The sequence below is a fragment of the Bactrocera neohumeralis genome, chromosome 3 (genome assembly GCF_024586455.1).
Source record: "Bactrocera neohumeralis isolate Rockhampton chromosome 3, APGP_CSIRO_Bneo_wtdbg2-racon-allhic-juicebox.fasta_v2, whole genome shotgun sequence".
Lineage (NCBI taxonomy): Eukaryota > Metazoa > Arthropoda > Insecta > Diptera > Tephritidae > Bactrocera > Bactrocera neohumeralis.
In genome coordinates, this window is record NC_065920.1 from 58488888 (window position 1) to 58506604 (window position 17717).

At 36.2% G+C, this 17717-nt stretch overlaps 2 protein-coding genes across 3 annotated transcripts in view; one reads left to right on the top strand and one right to left on the bottom strand.

Annotated features, from left to right (window-relative positions):
- The window catches only part of LOC126754075 (discoidin domain-containing receptor 2), a 600425-nt gene that overhangs the window by 308463 nt on the left and 274245 nt on the right, over positions 1–17717 (bottom strand). For both annotated transcript variants that reach the window (XM_050465959.1, XM_050465958.1), the window contains exons 8-10: positions 16841–17020; positions 16547–16686; positions 9830–10037 (exon numbers count right to left, since the gene is read on the bottom strand). In XM_050465959.1, coding sequence (XP_050321916.1) covers positions 9830–10037; positions 16547–16686; positions 16841–17020 — 528 coding nt within the window. The remainder of the gene's footprint in view (positions 1–9829; positions 10038–16546; positions 16687–16840; positions 17021–17717) is intronic.
- On the top strand, positions 1066–9535 carry LOC126754077 (angiopoietin-related protein 3-like). Its single transcript, XM_050465962.1, has 8 exons — positions 1066–1220; positions 1297–1422; positions 1511–1579; positions 1654–1803; positions 4177–4272; positions 4338–4507; positions 6165–6777; positions 9381–9535. Exons 1-8 carry the CDS (start codon positions 1078–1080, stop codon positions 9460–9462), a joined length of 1449 nt encoding a protein of 482 aa, XP_050321919.1. The 5' UTR covers positions 1066–1077; the 3' UTR covers positions 9463–9535.

Here is a 17717-nt window from a genome sequence, read left to right on the forward strand (position 1 = left end):
ATTAAATACCATGGCTGAAGTGGACGAGAGCCACTCGTTGAACATGTTTGACTTCCCTTTGTGATCTTTTCTAGGGCTTCGATCACACAAAGACCGCATAGAACACAATAGGCTTGACCACAGTGTCATAGAGCCAGAGAAGAACTTTCGGTGTTAGACTCTCCCTTTTGCCAATGGTTCCTCTATACTAGTATAATATACAGGTAAGTAATGCCTTCATTGCTCTTTCCTCGATATTAGGCTTGCATGAAAGCTTCGTATCTAGGATGAGCCTTAAATACTCCACTTTATCTGCAGGTTTCAGGGGGATATTTTCCGTTCGCAGTGGTGACTTTGAGACCAATATTATTTAGATGCATATTCTCGATATAAATTCTTGCTAAAAAAGACCGTCTCTGCCTAAAAGATGTTGATTTTTCATTAAGCATAGAAAAAGAATGAAATAATTTAGAATAGAAATTTTGAGAAAATTTTGTGTTAAAGCTAGAAAACCAACAATTCAAAGAGTGATTAATGAACCAAATATTTAAAATGGTGGAAATTATGAAAAAATATCTCCATTTAACAAGTTGTTAAAAGAAATTCGCATATATTTTGTTCGAACGCAGATGAATTAGTTTAAGTGGCATTATGTGGTATTCTTCGACTAGAACAATTTAATTTCGAAGGCTCAGACGGATACAATTTTTACTTCCACGACTTGTGCTTACACAATCAGATGGGTGGCGTAATGGCTTGCGGTGCTAGATCCTTTTACGGCATCTGCGTATTCAAGTTTTTTACGCCAAAAATTAAGGCAAAATAATACAACCGCAGATTGTATAGCTAGCTCTATATATCAACCAAACATGCTTGGGGGCGCTAATATGATGACGTGCAGCATCTGCATATATACATACTTGTATATTAATATGTGTGTACGGAGAGCTTGTAAAAACATTTGTCGATTATAATTGATGCATTATTATTGGCATGCCATACATCTTGAAACCGATGAAAAATCAGAAAACACTTGCGGATATATTTTTTGCATTTAAATTTGACTTTCAGTTGAGACTTAGCAGCCACACTGAAAGCATGAAGCCTTCTCCAACTGTCAACAACTTGGTTTTACATGCCATATTGTTTATCATTATGAGCGCGGCAACGGCAAATGAAGCTAACACTGCTAATAATTCAACAGATAACCGACGCGCCTTGAGGGACAGGCTTTTATCGAGGTAACACTAAGGGAATATTATTAGCATTATTTGTTTCTTTTTTTTGTTACTCAATTATATTATTTCATACTTATAGAAAGAATGCAATTAGCGTTGCGACATTGGACACACAGACCATTAATGAAGGACATCTAGTGCCTAATATAGATAGCAATAAGATGGATGATATTTTGGACGATTTCGTACAAAAAGTTTCGACAAGGTAATTGTTTTTGTGAATTTGTAAAGAATAATATTTCGTTATATAATAAAATATATATATTTAAACTTTTTTTTTGAAACCTTAATAGCAAGAAAACAATTTCAAATTTGACTAAATTAATCGATAATTCAGCGGAAGTCGAGAATGGAAACAAAAAGTAAGTTGCAATAAATGCTTCATGAAAAAATATAAATTCAACGAACACTAACATTTTGTCCTTAAAATGTTTAGATCATCGGTTGCTAAAAGGGATATCGATTACATGGAAGACGACGTTAGTATTGAGAAAAGGGAAATCAAAAACAAAAACGTTCATTTAAATGATGATGATGGAAGTAATAGAATGGGCGAATTGAAGAACAAATTTATGCCTAGATCCGGGTAATTATTTATAAGTGATGTTTTTTTCTTTAAGACGTATGGTTTTCAAAGAGACAACACTATTTTCGGAGTTGGGCATTTTGACAGCTGTTATTAGATTTAAACTCAGTTTAATTTGCCATTTCATAATGAACAGACTTACTGCGAAACAACGTTTGAAAATCGTGCCAATTTCTCACCAAAAGAATGGTTCGTGACATAACACGCGCTCCGTTTAATATTCGAACGACTTAATCGTCCTGTATAAGGAAGCGAAGCAAATGGATTTGGTAGTGAACGAGCGCAAGACGAAATATCCATGTCAATAGTCGTCGCACTCGCTTCCACTTAAGTGTTGACAGTCATAACTTTGATGTCGTAGATAATTTCGTCTATCTTGGAACCACCTTTAACGCCAATAACAAAGTCAGCTTCGAAACCCAACGCAGAATAACTTTTGTCAGCAGGTAATACTTCGGATTGAGTAGGCAATTGAGAAGCAAAGTCCTCTCTCGAAAAACGAAGATCAAATTCTATAAGTCACTCATAATTCTCGTCCTGCTATATGGTGCAGAGTCTTGGACGATGTCAACAACGGATGAGTCATTGTTACGAATTTTCGAGGAAAATTTTTTCTGCGGAAGATTCATGGTCCTTTGCGTATTGGCAAAGGCGAATATGGCATTCGATGGAACGAAGAGCTGTATGAGATACACGCCGACATTGACATATTTCAGCGACTTAAGAGACAGCGGCTGCGCTGACTAGATCGAGAGTATTCGACGCAATATCCGCCGGGGGAAAGAGAGGACGAGGAAGACCTCCACTCAGTTGGAAAAACCAGTCGGAGAAGGACCTGGTTACACTTGGAATCTTCAATTGGCGCCAAACAGGAAAAGGGAGAGCGGCTGGCGCGCCGTTGTAAACTCGGCTATAGCCGTGTTAGTGGTGTCTACGCCAATAAAGAAGAAGAAGAATCGTCCAACATTCGGTAGTTCGAACGACCATGGATAATGCACTTCCCCCCAAAATGCTGTACAGTAAGCACCTAAAACGCTATTGTTGCTGTAGGACAGAGTAACGCAGAAGTACGCGTGCAACGATTGGAAGATTTTGCGGAAGGATCTTGGTTCGAGCGCTTACGAGATTCAAGTCTTGAAGCCGAACGACCATCAAGAGCATCGCACGTTCGGTGAATGGACTCAAAGCGAGATGGACACCGATCTCAATTTTGTAAAAAAACTGGGTTCAAAGATGAAGATCCATTTTCGATGACTGGATACGTTGGTAAACAAAATTGTGGCATTTGCAGTAATGTTAATGCACAAGCCATTGTTGAGACGCCGTGACATCCACTAAAAGTCACTGTTTGGTATGCTCTATGGGCAAAGGGTATCATTCGTCCGTATATCTTTGCAATATTACAGTCCATAATGTTACAATAAATGAGAAAAGCCATACAGAGACGATTAACGACTTCTTCATGCCCGAATTGGAGAATGTTGATGCGGATGACCTCAGGTTCCAACACAACGGCACTGTATGCCGCGCTTCATAGGGCTCTAGCCAAAGACAAGACTGACACTGTACTAGCCATTAAAAGATATGACGGGACCTGTACGACCAGTGCAGAAGAAAGAGCTACGGCACTTCTGCGGGCGCATTTCACTGAGACAATTCGAGAAGACCAGTGTCAACTTGGGGTCGAACACAAGCTATCTCGCTCGGATTGGGTAGTCACAAGGCAGCTGTCGTTTACTGCAATCTCATGGCAATCGTTCGCAAAATTCAAATCTCTGGGAGTGGACGTTATCTCTCCAGTCTTTTTGCAACAGGGAGTACATTTACTTCCTTATCTTGTTCTACTGAAGGGAGGAGGAGATGAGGTGGGTATAAACCCAAGGAAGGAATGACTATTCATTGGCTGAAATTTTTAAGCCAATTAGTCTTATTTCCTTTTTACTAAAGAGTATGGAAATGATCATTGATTATGAAATAAGGTCGAAGGCGCTGAAGGCTGGTACATCAAGCGAACTATCTCGCAACGTGGCTGCCATGATCGTGCGATTTAACACCGCTGGACTGTTATTCGTGGAGTTATGTGAAATCGCTTTTCTACGCAGATGAGCCTGAGAAGATTGATAATACTGGAACTGAATATTCGCTGGTTTATTGTTGACATGTGACCCCAATCGTTTTAAAAACTGATCGAAAAGTGCGCTTCTCGGTCGAAATGACAAACCTTTTATCGTTATAATTAATGAAAATTCTTGACTATAACATTAAATTTACTTACTTTTATTACTTCTTGAAAACTATTTGTCTGGAAAAAAGAAGCTTTGCTTTAACGACAAATTTGCACAAGCAATCAAATATTTTCTTGTACTTTTTAAGAAAACCAGTTAACAGGAATTCCTCTGTTGTTACAACAATTATTATTGGGGCTAATGAGCTTGGCGACTTTAAGCGAAATTTTAAAAATTTATTACGGTAAATTATTTTAGAGTTAATTTCATTTAACATTAACGTATATTATTCTTTTTGCACTCCAAAAGTGGGTCACTCGCTGAACCCTTATTGACAACGGTAATAAAAACCAAATCTGTATTGAAAGATAATAAGTGGATAACAGCTACAGAGAAGAGCTTTATATATTATCGTGATCAAACAAAGCCACCGGAAATTTCAGAGACTACCACCAATAGTCAACAATTTAGAAGTGAAGGTATGCAAGTAAGATAAACTGCAGTGCGCGCATTTCGTTTAGCCGAATGTATTTTTTTTTTAATTTCTACCACTTAAAGTACAAACAAGAAAATAAACCTTTTATAACTAATTCAATATATATTTTATTATTAAACAAAACAAAGATTTTCGAATTTCATTGTGTTTTTGCTAATATAATAGTGATATTACGTAAAACAGGTGCGAATTTCGTTTAGCCGAATGTTTCAATAATAATAAATAGAGACAAAATTAAAAAAGTTAGTAAATAATTAATATTTTATTTTGCCTCCATTACATTTTATTAAATCGAAAATGCGATTTGTCATACTTTCTATTAGTTTTTTTAAGATATCTTCGTGTATTTTTTCCCAGCTGTCCTTAATTGCCCTTTTCAGTTCTAAAACACTGCTAAATTGGCGACCATTTTTATAAACGTCTCTTGCCAGAATACCCCAAAGGTTCTCGATGGGATTTAGGTCTGGACTGCGTGCAGGCCATTTTATCAATTCTATATTTTTGTCTCCAAACCAGTGAATAGAATGTCGCGAGACGTGGATAGCTGCGTTATCCTGTTGAAAAATTGGTTCTTCTTGATGACAGTCCTCCAGAAATGAGATTAATTCTGATTCCAACATGTCCGTGTAGATTTCGCTATTCATTTTTGTTGGAACATAGCATATTCTGGATCTTCCATAATAAGAGAAGGCTGCCCAAATCATAACACTTCCACCACCAAAGTTCCTGCACATCCTTGGTTCTTCCTTTGCTTTTAAATCATGCCAAAAGTAACTTAATCCATCAGGACCGTCGAGATTGAATTTTTTCTCGTCGGAAAAAATTACATTTTTCCATTCTGACGTCCATTTCATGTGCATCCTTGCATCCTTGTGGGCTTTTGTCAGTGCCGGAGCTTTTGCTTGTTTTTTATAAACAACGTTTTGTGATGTGTTTAAAATTTTCTGGACACGACGTTTTTTAATGAGAAGACCAAGTTCCGCTATAATTTGTGAAGCGGTAAGCTTTTGTTTTGTTGCGAGGTCCTTAATTTGACCTTTTTGGCGCTCTGTAATTTTTTTTGTTACCTTTGTTTTTTTTCTTCTGACCATAATTCTGGCCCAATCTTAAGTAATTTCTAATAACTTTCTCGGATCTCTGAATTTTTAAAGCAATCTGAACATTACTCATGCCGTTTTCTTTATGTGCCGTTATAACGGCTTTCTCTTCACTTGACAAGTAGGGTCCCTTCGGCATGGCTTTAAAGGGTATAAAAAAAAACAAAACGTAATAACTTAAATGAACCCAATAAATCTATGCAGTGTCAGTTGTAATATTTTTTCTAAAAAATACAAATTACCTCTTTATTTCTTTGTAAAATGACATTTACCACCTTTTCGGCTAAACGAAATGCGCACTGAAATTGACATTGATTACCTCTTTCCACTAAAAATTTTTCAAGTATGATATATGTATGTAGACTAATAACATTGAAAAAATAAATGGTTACGAAAGCAAAATGCAAAATATTCGCAGAAAGCATAAAGTACCGTAGCAATTTTCAGAATAACGTTAAATAATAGGAACAACTAGCCATTCGGCTAAACGAAATGCGCTCACTGCATATGGGACTGAATTCTAATGAATTAATCTATTCTTAGAAGTCACAGAGAAAGCGTTCAACATAGAACCCGATTCACATAAATTAAGTTATGTAAATGCCGGTCTTCGTAGCATTGATGATGACACTTTACCCAGTAGCTGTGCCGAGATTATGAAGCAAAATTTTGGTGCCCCTGATGGAGTACATACAATATACGTTTTTGGTTATGGACCGACCGAAGTATACTGCTTTGCCGATCCTGTGGGTACGGGTTGTGCATGGACTGTCTTTATGCGTCGCGTGAATACTGGTGATTCATTTGATCGAAATTTTGAGGAATACAAATTTGGTTTCGGCGACTCACATGAAAGTTTCTTCCTCGGCCTGGATCGTATTTATGGGCTAACAGCCGAAACAAAACAGGAATTGGGTATATTTACGAAATTTGAAACAAACGATATCGAAGTGGAAAAGTATTCATACTTTGTATTGGGCGGTGAAGAAACCGGCTATAGAGTGGAAGAGTTGGGCGCATTTTCGAAAACATCTGCTATAAGTCGTCTAACGAGATTTGTGAAATTTTCTGCACGCGATAGGGATAATGGCGTTCAGTATAATAAATGTGCACAAGTGCTCGGTATGGGCTGGTGGTATTCGGATAAATGTAAGAGGTGAGTAGAAAAAAAAAAACAAGAAACAAATTGAATAATTAAAGGATGATATAATCTAAAATTTTATGCTCGCGCAATTTTTGAAGCTCAAAGCTTCAGATATCGACAAAGCTTTATATTAGAAAATGTTTCGAATAAGTTCAACATTCATTGTTCAATGAAATAATTGAGGGGTATGACTATTGTAGAGTTTAAAAAAAATCTTATTTAACGACATAATCCGATATACAGATATTAAGTAATATACTCTTTAAAGTCTACTGGAACATTGAAAACGACGATATTATATGTGAGCTTGTAGAACTATTTATGCGATTATAATCATTTTTGGCACATGGATAGACAACTATTATAAAGAGACCTAAACTCACGTATTGACGGATAAATGCAGTAGAGCGGGTTGATTTACAGGGAGCCAATAAATGGAAAATCGCTTATGCAGGAAAGCTTCTATGGATCATTTTGTTCAGAATAATCCATAGAACAATTTCAGCATATAAAAAAATCGACCCGCTTTAATGCAGAATCGAAAGTCAACCTGAAGTTTCAAAATTTTTCTATTAGATATAAGGCAGCTAGGGAATTGACTCGTTTTTATCCATATCTGATACAATATGCTCGCTGAATTTAAGTAATATATTTCAAAAATTGTCCCAGAATGTTGGTATGAAGTCAGATTTAGTCATTGGGGCTTATATATTCGGAACTGGCGGACTGAAAAGTTATGGCTCCTGAAAACCTATAAGATAGCTATGTCAAAATAATAGTATACACCAAACTTCGTTCAAACCGGTTGACTAGTTCCCGAGATCTAGTATTTCATCTAAAGGCAGGCGGTGCCACACCCATTGACACTGGTTCAAGATTTATTATTTATTGAAGTACTTGGTAAGTAGTTTTAGTAGTTTCGGACATAACCGTTTTATGCGAAGTAGACGAGGTTATAATCCGATTTCACCCGTTCTGACACTGCCTGAGGAGAGGCCAAAAAGATTTACCCAGAGGAAATTTAGTTGATCTAGCTCTAGTAGTCAAGTGAAATACCAAGTTGTTCAATAAGTTTTGTCGTTTATTAAGAAAAACACAAATTGAAAGATCAAAATACAGTTTATTATGCAGTATAATCTCCCTAAACATTAAAACACTTGCACCAACGATCCTCCAATCTATGGATCCCAGCCCTGAAGTGAGAATCCGGTAGGTCTGCAATATACGCTTCAACAGCCGTTATGACCTCTTCATTTGATGAAAAACGCTTGCCACGCATACATATTTTGAGTTGTGGAAACAAATGGAAGTCGCAGGGTGCCAAATCTGATGAATACTGTGGATGCTCCATCAATTCGAACTTTAATTCATGGATTTTAGCCATTATCAAAATGCTCTTGTGACACGGTGCGTTGTCCTGATAAAAAACGATTTTTTTTCTTCTGTAAACCGTGTCGTTTTTCACGAATTTTTTCCTTCAACTGGTCCAAAAGGTTGCAATAATATTCAAAATTAAGTGTTTTACCAGTTTGCAAGTAATCCACAAACAAAATTCCTCTCGCATACCAAAAAACTGATGCCATAACCTTCTTGGCCGATTTCCGGACACGAACTCGTTTCGAAGCCGAACAACCAGGTATACACCACTTTTTAGCTTCTTGTTTTGATTCCTGATTATGGTGATAAACCCAAGCCTCATCCAAAGTGATGTATCGACGCACAAAATCCACTCTATCCTTTTTAAAATGCTCCAAATGTAAATGTAAATGTTTTTGTTTCATTGTTAGCGAATGCACACATCTTTTTAAAACCCAAAATTTCACTTAAAATATGGCTCACACTGCCTAATGAGATGTGTAGAGCCTCTACTAAATCTCTCTCAGTCAATCGACGATCTTCCAAACCATATCCTGTATTTTGGCTATGATTTCTGGTGTTGATGCGACTTTTGAACGTCCTTCACGTGGATCGGCTTCAAGGCCTACGACCACGTTTAAATTCAACAACCCAACTTTCTACTGTTCTAATTGTAGGTGAACAATCATTACATACTTTTAACATTCGTTCGTGAATTTCTTTTGGTGCCACGCTTCCAACAATAAGAATTTTATCACTACACGATATTAAATTTTTCCATTGTAAAAAAATACTTTGATACGGCGACTCAATGGTAAAAAAAGGACGAATAGACAGATTGAAATGAAACTCTCATACGGTCATATGAAGAGTGTACCAACAAAACAAAAAAAACCTGGTATGTACATTAAATATATTAGGGTGTGGGACCACTTTTAAAGAAATTTCAGGCCACTTCATTCTCCTCTACCGAACAACAAGGTGCATCTTAGTTTTCGGCTTAACTATAGCTTTCCTTTTTACGATATTTAGTGGGTGTTGCAATATTCCGATTCAGTCCATCTGGTATCCCAACCTCTCTTGGGTGAGAAGGAACATCAATATCGTTAAATTACCTTAAGTATAAAAATGTATTTGTATATAGTATATATATTCAAGATGTTAAAGATTTTTAAATTATATATTTCGATTAAATTTTGTATAAATTTTATATGGCATCAATTAAAAATCTACTATTTAAATATTTTTTCTTTCCACAGTGCTATTAAATTAAGTGGAGTACGTGCGTATGTCAATGCACCCACAATAATGGGGCTACGACCAACAAACTGTCGCATTTAGTAAAAGTGTGAGCGACTCTATCAACGTATAATGATATTATTTACCGGTGATAGTAAAAAAAATATAGGAATACCGAAATTCGAAAATATGTATGTATATAAAACTAAGTTACAAACAAAGTAAGTGATGAGAGAATTCTTTTAAATAAAATTTTTTCGCTATTAAGAAACAATTTGTAGTTTTTTATAAAGGTTTTCCAACTTATTGCAGAAGTTAATATTGTATATTGGTAAATCTGAATATATGTTAATCTATCAGTGGATTGCTTTTTACTGGGTCGCTGTTAGCTTGAGTCAGAAACAAGCTTCGAAATTTCGAACATTGTATAATGGACATTGAGAACTTCGGAAAAAAATCTAGTACTTACTCGATATAAATGTGATTTCACTGAGCATTATCCAACGTGCCGCGAAGTACAAATGCAACTGTAAATATTTGCCAAGGCGATGATGAAGTTTGATTGTCACATCACGTGCATGATCCAGAATAGTATCTGGCATGTAGGAGAATTGTACAGGTTCACCGGCATATTGTCGGCCGCCAATGCTGAAGAAGACTTTTGCGTGGACAAAAACCTGGAAACCATAAAAGGAAGAAAGAAAGGTTTTATTATTGAATTACGTTATTCTTTACATGAATTGTTTTGAAATTAATATCTACTGGAACTGGAAGGATCTGCCACAAAATCTAGTTTAACGGTTCTTAGATACAATGTTTATTTGAAAAATATTCACCGTTGAAATTAATCGATATCGATTTTTATGTTACTTGCAAGAATATAGCGACTGCGCCGTGATTACTCAGATTATTAGTTGATAAAAGGTTTTGTTTTGGGTATCAACTATTTAGAATATATATAATTAAAACTAAATCTCGTTAGAAAACCTAATTCTTACCCTGGAAACTCGACTGAATTTTAAGATCTCTGATGTATTGAAGTCAGTTTTTGCTTCCATTAGTAATTAACATTAAAATATACACCCATTACAATAAATAAAATATCGTGAAAATATCAGTATCCATAGATGTAGTAGAAACATAAAAATATAGTCGATTTTGAATGAAAACAAAAATACAACGAATAAATGCCAACGTCAAAACGGTTGGTTCCAATGATTCCATTTTTTTGGCGATCCACACTTTTTCGTGTCAAAAATCAAACCCGCTACAAGATTTGATTCATGCGCCTAAATATCGATTACCAGGACACCCATTCATCGACTAAGCATATTGAGCTTACCACAAATTAGTTACGGCGGTTGATATCACTTCTCCAACTATCACCTGAATGAGGTCCTTCGAAAAGTGTGTTTATCAAGATATTCCATTCTAAATCTGGAAAGAGCCACCTTGCACCAGACCAATTATCCTCTGTGTAGTCAAAGAAAAAATCCGTTTGAAGGCTAGTTAAAGTGAGAAGGCGAACTATCCTCAGGGTTGTGCGCTGAGTTTGGGACCCACAATCCTCATAAAAGACAAGGCTGACACCACCACCGTCAAAAAAGTGCGATGGACGGGATAATGACTGAGACGAGTACCTTCTTGTGATACTTCCTATAGTGGTCATATAAAGGAGCCCAAATTCGGTATGGGATTCGTGGTGGGAGCGAGACTCCACGGCGAGTTCGGGCATTCATTCCGTGGATGAACGTTTAGCCGTATTAAAGTGAAGTTCTTTAACATATCGCTGACTTGCGCCTACGCTCCGACGGAAGAGAAGGACGATGTGATCGAGGATGTCTTTTATGAGCGCATGGAAACAGGGTGGGCAAATAAGATACTTTCAGCACAATGGTCGGTAAATTCAGTATCAATTTTAAAACATCCCCGAATGAGTTGAAGCTGATTGATTTTGCGTCTCTTCTTTTTTAGACGTTCCGAGGTCATATCGATGACTAGGACCACTACATTATTGCAGTGAAGATGCACACCCGCCTATGTGCACTAAAAAACGCTCGCCAACAAGTACAAGGAAGGTTCGACGTCGAGAAGCTGCAATCACAACAGACAACCGAAGGATTTTCTATAGCAGATGTGTTCTCTGAGGCCGCTCATCAGCTACATGGAAGGGAACTGTCGCACGGCATTTCAAGCTCCTCGCAACGCTACAACACGAGCGAGATGGGATAGATACCTAGAGTTGAAGAGGAAAGCGAGACGCATTTGCATACAAAAAAAGAGAAACTTTACTTGTAGAACATATGCTAAAAACTCTGCTGTACTCATCTTAAATGGCTGTTATGTTATTCGAAGTAGAAGAAGTTCACAATGTATGTAATTAGATTGGTGGGTCGTGAATAAAATTCTAAATACACAGCGATTAGTTTATTTTCGATAGAAATTATTTTCTCTGAAATTTTTTTCAGTTCTTTGCAAGCAAATGGAATCAAGTAGCTTTTACTATATGATTTATAGTTTTTTTATTAATTAAAAGTGATTAATATAATATATTTATATATCAAATATGTATTTATTATTATGGTGTATATTCTGTCACCGTCAAAATTTATTTATAGCAATGTGTCTGAAAAACTGGAAATTAACGACGTTAATCAGCTGTTTGACACCCTATTGGACTTAGGCATTTATCGCTTATTAGTCGATATTTACATTAATGAAGTGCGTATAAATAACGGTGCAACGTCGAGTCGTATATCAGTTAGGTAGGTACGAGCAGAGCGACAGTCGATCGTCACAAATCAATCAGTGCTGTTGTGGTTTATATGTAGCTAGCTAGTGTATGCAGGGGTTATCCAAGCAGAGGGTTGAAGCATGAGCAGTTCAAAATAAATTGGTGAGAGAGAAGTAAGGTAGTTGATAAAAAATAACTGCACTTTGATTATCTGTGATTGTTATCAAGGTATACTGAAGCGATATATTATTTATAGATTCTAGGACAGTTTAATTGCTTATAAATAATATAAACTATAAATACAATGCATATTGTATGTAATTATACATTTATATATATGATATATTTATGTATATCATATATGGTATATGTACATTTATTTAACTTTGCATAGATTCTCCTATTTCCTCACATACTTTTCCTTATTGACATTTCACAAAAAAAAAAAAACAAGAAAGGAAGGGCTAAGTTCGGGTGTCACCGAACATTTTATGCTCTCGCATGATAAAGTGATAATCGAGATTTCATTATCCGTCATTTACATATTTTTCAAATACCGTATTTGTGTAAAGTTTTATTCCGCTATCATCATTGGTTCCTAACGAATGCACGAGATGGAATTCAAAATAGCGTTATATTGGAAGAAAGGTGTGGTTGAGAACCGATTTCACCCATATTTCGTACATGTCATCAGCGTGTTAAGAAAATATTATATATCGAATTTCATTGAAATCGGTGGAGTAATTCCTGAGATATGGTTTTTGGTCCATAAGTGGGCGACGCCACGCCCATTTTCAATTTAAAAAAAAAAAGCCTGGGTGCAGCCTTCCTTCTGCCATTTCTTCCGTAAAATTTAGTGTTTCTGACGTTTTTTTTAGTCGGTTAACGCACTTTTAGTGATTTTCAACATAACCTTTGTATGGGAGGTGGGCGTGGTTATTATCCGATTTCTTCCATTTTTGAACTGTATATGGAAAAGCCTGAAGGAAACGACTCTATAGAGTTTGGTTGACACAGCTATAGTAGTTTCCGAGATATGTACAAAAAACTTAGTAGGGGGCGGGGCCACGCCCACTTTTCCAAAAAAATTATGTCCAAATATGCCCCTCTCTAATGCAATCCTTTGTGCCAAATTTCACTTTAATATCTTTATTTATGGCTTAGTTATGACACTTTATAGGTTTTCGGTATTCGCCATTTTGTCTACGTGACAGTGGGCCGATTATGCCCATCTTCGAACTGAACCTTCTTATGGAGCCAAGAAATACGTGTACCAAGTTTCATCATGATATCTCAATTTTTACTCAAGTTACAGCTTGCATGGACAGACGGACGGACGGACAGACAGACATCCGGATTTCAACTCTACTCGTCACCCTGATAACTTTGGTATATATAACCCTATATCTGACTCTTTTAGTTTTAGGACTTACAAACAACCGTTATGTGAACAAAACTATAATACTCTCCTTAGCAACTTTGTTGCGAGAGTATAAAAAACTGTAATGACACTATTGAAATTGTTCAAAGGAGAAAATAATAGCAAATAATTGCTTTGAGATTCAACTTGATAAGCTTACAAGTGCAACATGCGTTTGTTTATGGAATTTAGGTCGCGCTCATACAAATAGCGTTAAGCGCAAAGCGGTCGGAAAAAATCAATATGCGATAATTTATGTTTTGCTGTTTGTTATTACTTGCTGACAACAGAACTTGTTGGATTAAGGTATGCACTTATGCTTGTATGTTTACCTGTGCACTTGCTTTTGTGCCTTTACTGTTTTGAATTTTTGTTGTTTTCATAGATTGCTTTACCTATGCAGTAAGCAAATACGATCAAACTGGGTTTCCATACCATAAGATAATTATTCCGGAAAGCGGGAAGAGCAGATGCCCTCATTAAACTGCTACTGCAAACATACCGCCTTAAAAGGTTCAAACAAATAATAAACCTTTCTCGAGTTAAATTTGGACTCCCCGCTGCAATTTACAACGGTGAAGGCGAAAAATATACCTATGTATACAATACTGGGATAGTCCTATATTCAGTATGTAACTTCTGTGGCATCTGCTTCTAGATTCTGTATACGCAGGATCCACATAACCTAGCAGGCAACGAATCGACTCTCTCTCTCTCACCTCGCATAATCGTTGAATTTTTAAGGGTGTTGGCTTCAATTTCATATAAGTTTTTAGAATTCATGAAATGAGTATATATTTTTAGACAATGTGAACTATTCATCCTATTTTGCTAAAGCGATGAAATCAGCTTAAGAAAAGAACTTTTGGTTTTAGTAAGTACGAATAATCGTCGCCACAGATTTTGAAGAGGTGAAACTTCATGCTGGCGGAGGTGTCAAATATAACATAACTAATCAAAATTAACTCTTACTGGGCCACTTAAACTCCGCGCACAAACCGTATCAATACAACATTTTTTGTTTTTTTTTTATATAATCATTTTTTATGTTCTCATGAAATTTAGTCTCCATATGTGAATTAATGTGGGTCGTATTAGTACCAGTCGTTTATTTACGGCGCGAAGAGTTTTCCTGAAAATTTTTACCTTACAAACAAATGGAGAACGAGTTTGATTGAGATTTTGTGTTTCCAATAGAATCACGGCTAATCGTTGAAAGTGTTGTAGAAGTGCTTTGATGAGTCTACTTTATGTCGAACATAAATATTTTACAGTAAAAAAGTCGCGAAATAATCGCAAATTCGCCCCCGGCTTCCATTTCTTTTATCGACGAAAACATCGAAGAAGTTGAAGAATCAGTGCTTGAAAATAATCATGTTGGCATCATTGAGAAAGCAAACGATCGACTCAATACATTTTGGTTACAGTTTTGGGTAGGGAACGTGTCAATACTAGACTCGTACCAAAAGACTTGAATCTTTTGCAAATACAACGTAGACTAGAGGTCGTTAAAGAGATGCTTGCGAACGTAGCGGAGAACCATATACTCATCAAACCAACATCACTACTGGCAAGTGGGTTACTGAAAATACATCGAAAAACCCCAAAATTCGTTGAGGCCATTGAACTTCTCCCCAGCCGAGGGAAGAAGTGTATTGAAAATTTTCCTAAACGTAATCGAATTTGAAAGCAATAATAAATACTAATAATAATACGTGGAAGCTGACAAATATTCCTGTCAGTTCATGTAAAATACAGTGGATAAAAACAAAAACTTGGGTATTCGAAGTTTTACATAAATTTTGAGGATAACGTAGTTGTATGTGGTATAATATTTTTTTTATAAGACCCGTAGTTTTGCAGGAAATCGAAATAAACCGTTTCAAATCTTTAGAAATTCAACAACGCGCCTCTTCTATCCCTACCCAACCTCAGTTCGCTTGTAGATTATTTTAATAATAAGTTTTGTTGTATTATACTTTGTTTCCAATAGGTTCTTTCACATTTTACCATTTTCATATGTCATCGACGTCTTTTAAGCGAGGGGTAAGGTGATTAGAAGTATACGAGGGCTGCTATATATATTCTGGCCTAGGGCAACACTAAGTGTTGCCAGGTGAAATCTGACATTTCCATTGGAAAGTTTAGCATTTTTTAGCATAACATCACTCAGAACGTTTTGTCATTTAATCGTGAATTGTTTTATTTACAGGGAATTAAAAAATTCATCTCGGCCAAAAAATGGAATTAACTCGTAAACATTTTCGTGCGATCATTTTCCACAACTTTCGACGTGGACTATCACGACAATTTTGTGCATCCAGATGAACTAAAATCTTTGTATGGCTATGAGCAATGTCACCTCAGTGGAAGAAGAACATTGACAACAAAGCAGGAAATGTCAAGTTCAAAAATGGTACAAATTTTGGCTACAAAAACCGATTCAATCGTGTCCGGATTGTGGTCAATCGCTCAAAGACGAATTCCGTGAACGTGGATTAGTCGTCCAAAAACAGCCGTTTGTGTTACCGAACGTGGCGACATCGATGCCGTACGTGAACTGATAATGCAAGACCGTCATGTTACATACCTTCAGATAGGAAGATAGGAGATAGATTAAATAGGCAATGCAAAGAGAGCAGTGGATTTGACGGCGAGCGCCTACTACTTGTTGTGGACTGTGTAGAGTTCTCGCTGAGGTAAGTTTTCAAATTAAAGTAAACGGGGTTTCAATTGGGGGCCATTCATCCATTCATTTATTTATGAATAAACAGTATGAAATTATCGAGAATTTTTCAGACAAAAGCGAACTTCATTTATTTGCTCCATATATAGTATATATTTCAATACGTGTTAAGAATAAGTTCGAACGTACGAGGCATATGCACATAGTTTGGTGGGATTATATCGTAAAGTAGTGAATACAATAAAATGTCTGTAAACTTATATATTTTTTATGAGTAGTTAGTTCGGTTACTTTCGAAAATAACTCCATTCATATGTATAATATTATTTAAGCAAATAAGTCTCACCTGCACATCTTTGGAGAACATATTATTTGTGTGCAATATAACTGCACTAAAATTGCGTACGCTTTCGAACTCAAACGTAATCTCGACTGGATGACCCAATAAATTTGGTGTGTCATTACGCCAGCCAATCCACTCATAGCCTGCGAATCAACAAAAGTTAAAGATAAAATAGTAATTTATTGATTAATAAAAGGTAAGCGATACATATGTAAAATATATTGTAATTGATTTTCAGTATTTTTGAGTTCCTTTTTTTGTTCTTCACAACTGTACATTATATTTTTTAATTCATACCTTTTCCAAAGCCATGAATATCGGTGCGAAAGTTATCCTTGCCCTTTTGGCCATCGACTAATTGTCCCAGTCCATTGGCATATCGATCGCCTTCTTCGTGTCCATCGTAGGTCTTATCTGATAGATCGATTTCCATACCACGCTGTACGCCTTTGGGTATGCTATATGAAACGATGCCGTCTGTTGGAAGTGTAAATGAAAGGAAATGTAAAATTAGTAATATTTTCTTATATTACATGACATATATTATTTATAGTCAGCAATATATATTATATTTTAAACACAATTTTTTTCGTTATTTAGTTTTGTCGTAATCTGAAGATGTGTAGTTTTTCCTTCACAGTAAATACCTCAATAATGTAAAGGACGATCAGAAATATACTGAGCATTTTCTTTCTCAACACAGTCATGTTCTAAAACTATATAGAACAACTTTACGATTGTGAAGGGTGGTTCATTTCGGGGTTTACTACTTTTTTAAAGAAAATCACAGAAACTTTAAATTTAATGGGGAACGTTTATGATCAATCGAAGGAATATTATTTGATATTTATTTTTCGAAAATCATCACTTTCAGAAGGCAACGTCTCAGACGGGCCTCATCGCTGAACAAAATTTGGCTTAAAAGTGTTGGATCTTCTTGAAACTTTTCAAAAGCCCTTAAAGCGATGCGATGTCGCTTGGGAAGGTCTAGCGGCTTCAGTTCTTGCACAAGCTGTTTCGTACGCTTTCAATTTAAGATCTCGATGTATAATGCCACAAGTCGTACCATACGTCAGTCCGAGTTGCTGGGAACGGCGCTGAATGGGATGATCTTCAATGGCTTCATCGAATTTTGGTTCTATAGGTTTTGCTCTTTTTATACTCTCGCAACGAT

Bases quoted from the DNA above. Each gene is read 5' to 3' on its own strand.
- LOC126754077 (XM_050465962.1), top strand. From the start codon at position 1,078: ATGAAGCCTTCTCCAACTGTCAACAACTTGGTTTTACATGCCATATTG. The intron at 1,221-1,296 runs GTAACACTAAGG...TCATACTTATAG, and splicing joins AGGGACAGGCTTTTATCGAG to AAAGAATGCAATTAGCGTTG. The intron at 4,508-6,164 runs GTATGCAAGTAA...ATCTATTCTTAG, and splicing joins TCAACAATTTAGAAGTGAAG to AAGTCACAGAGAAAGCGTTC.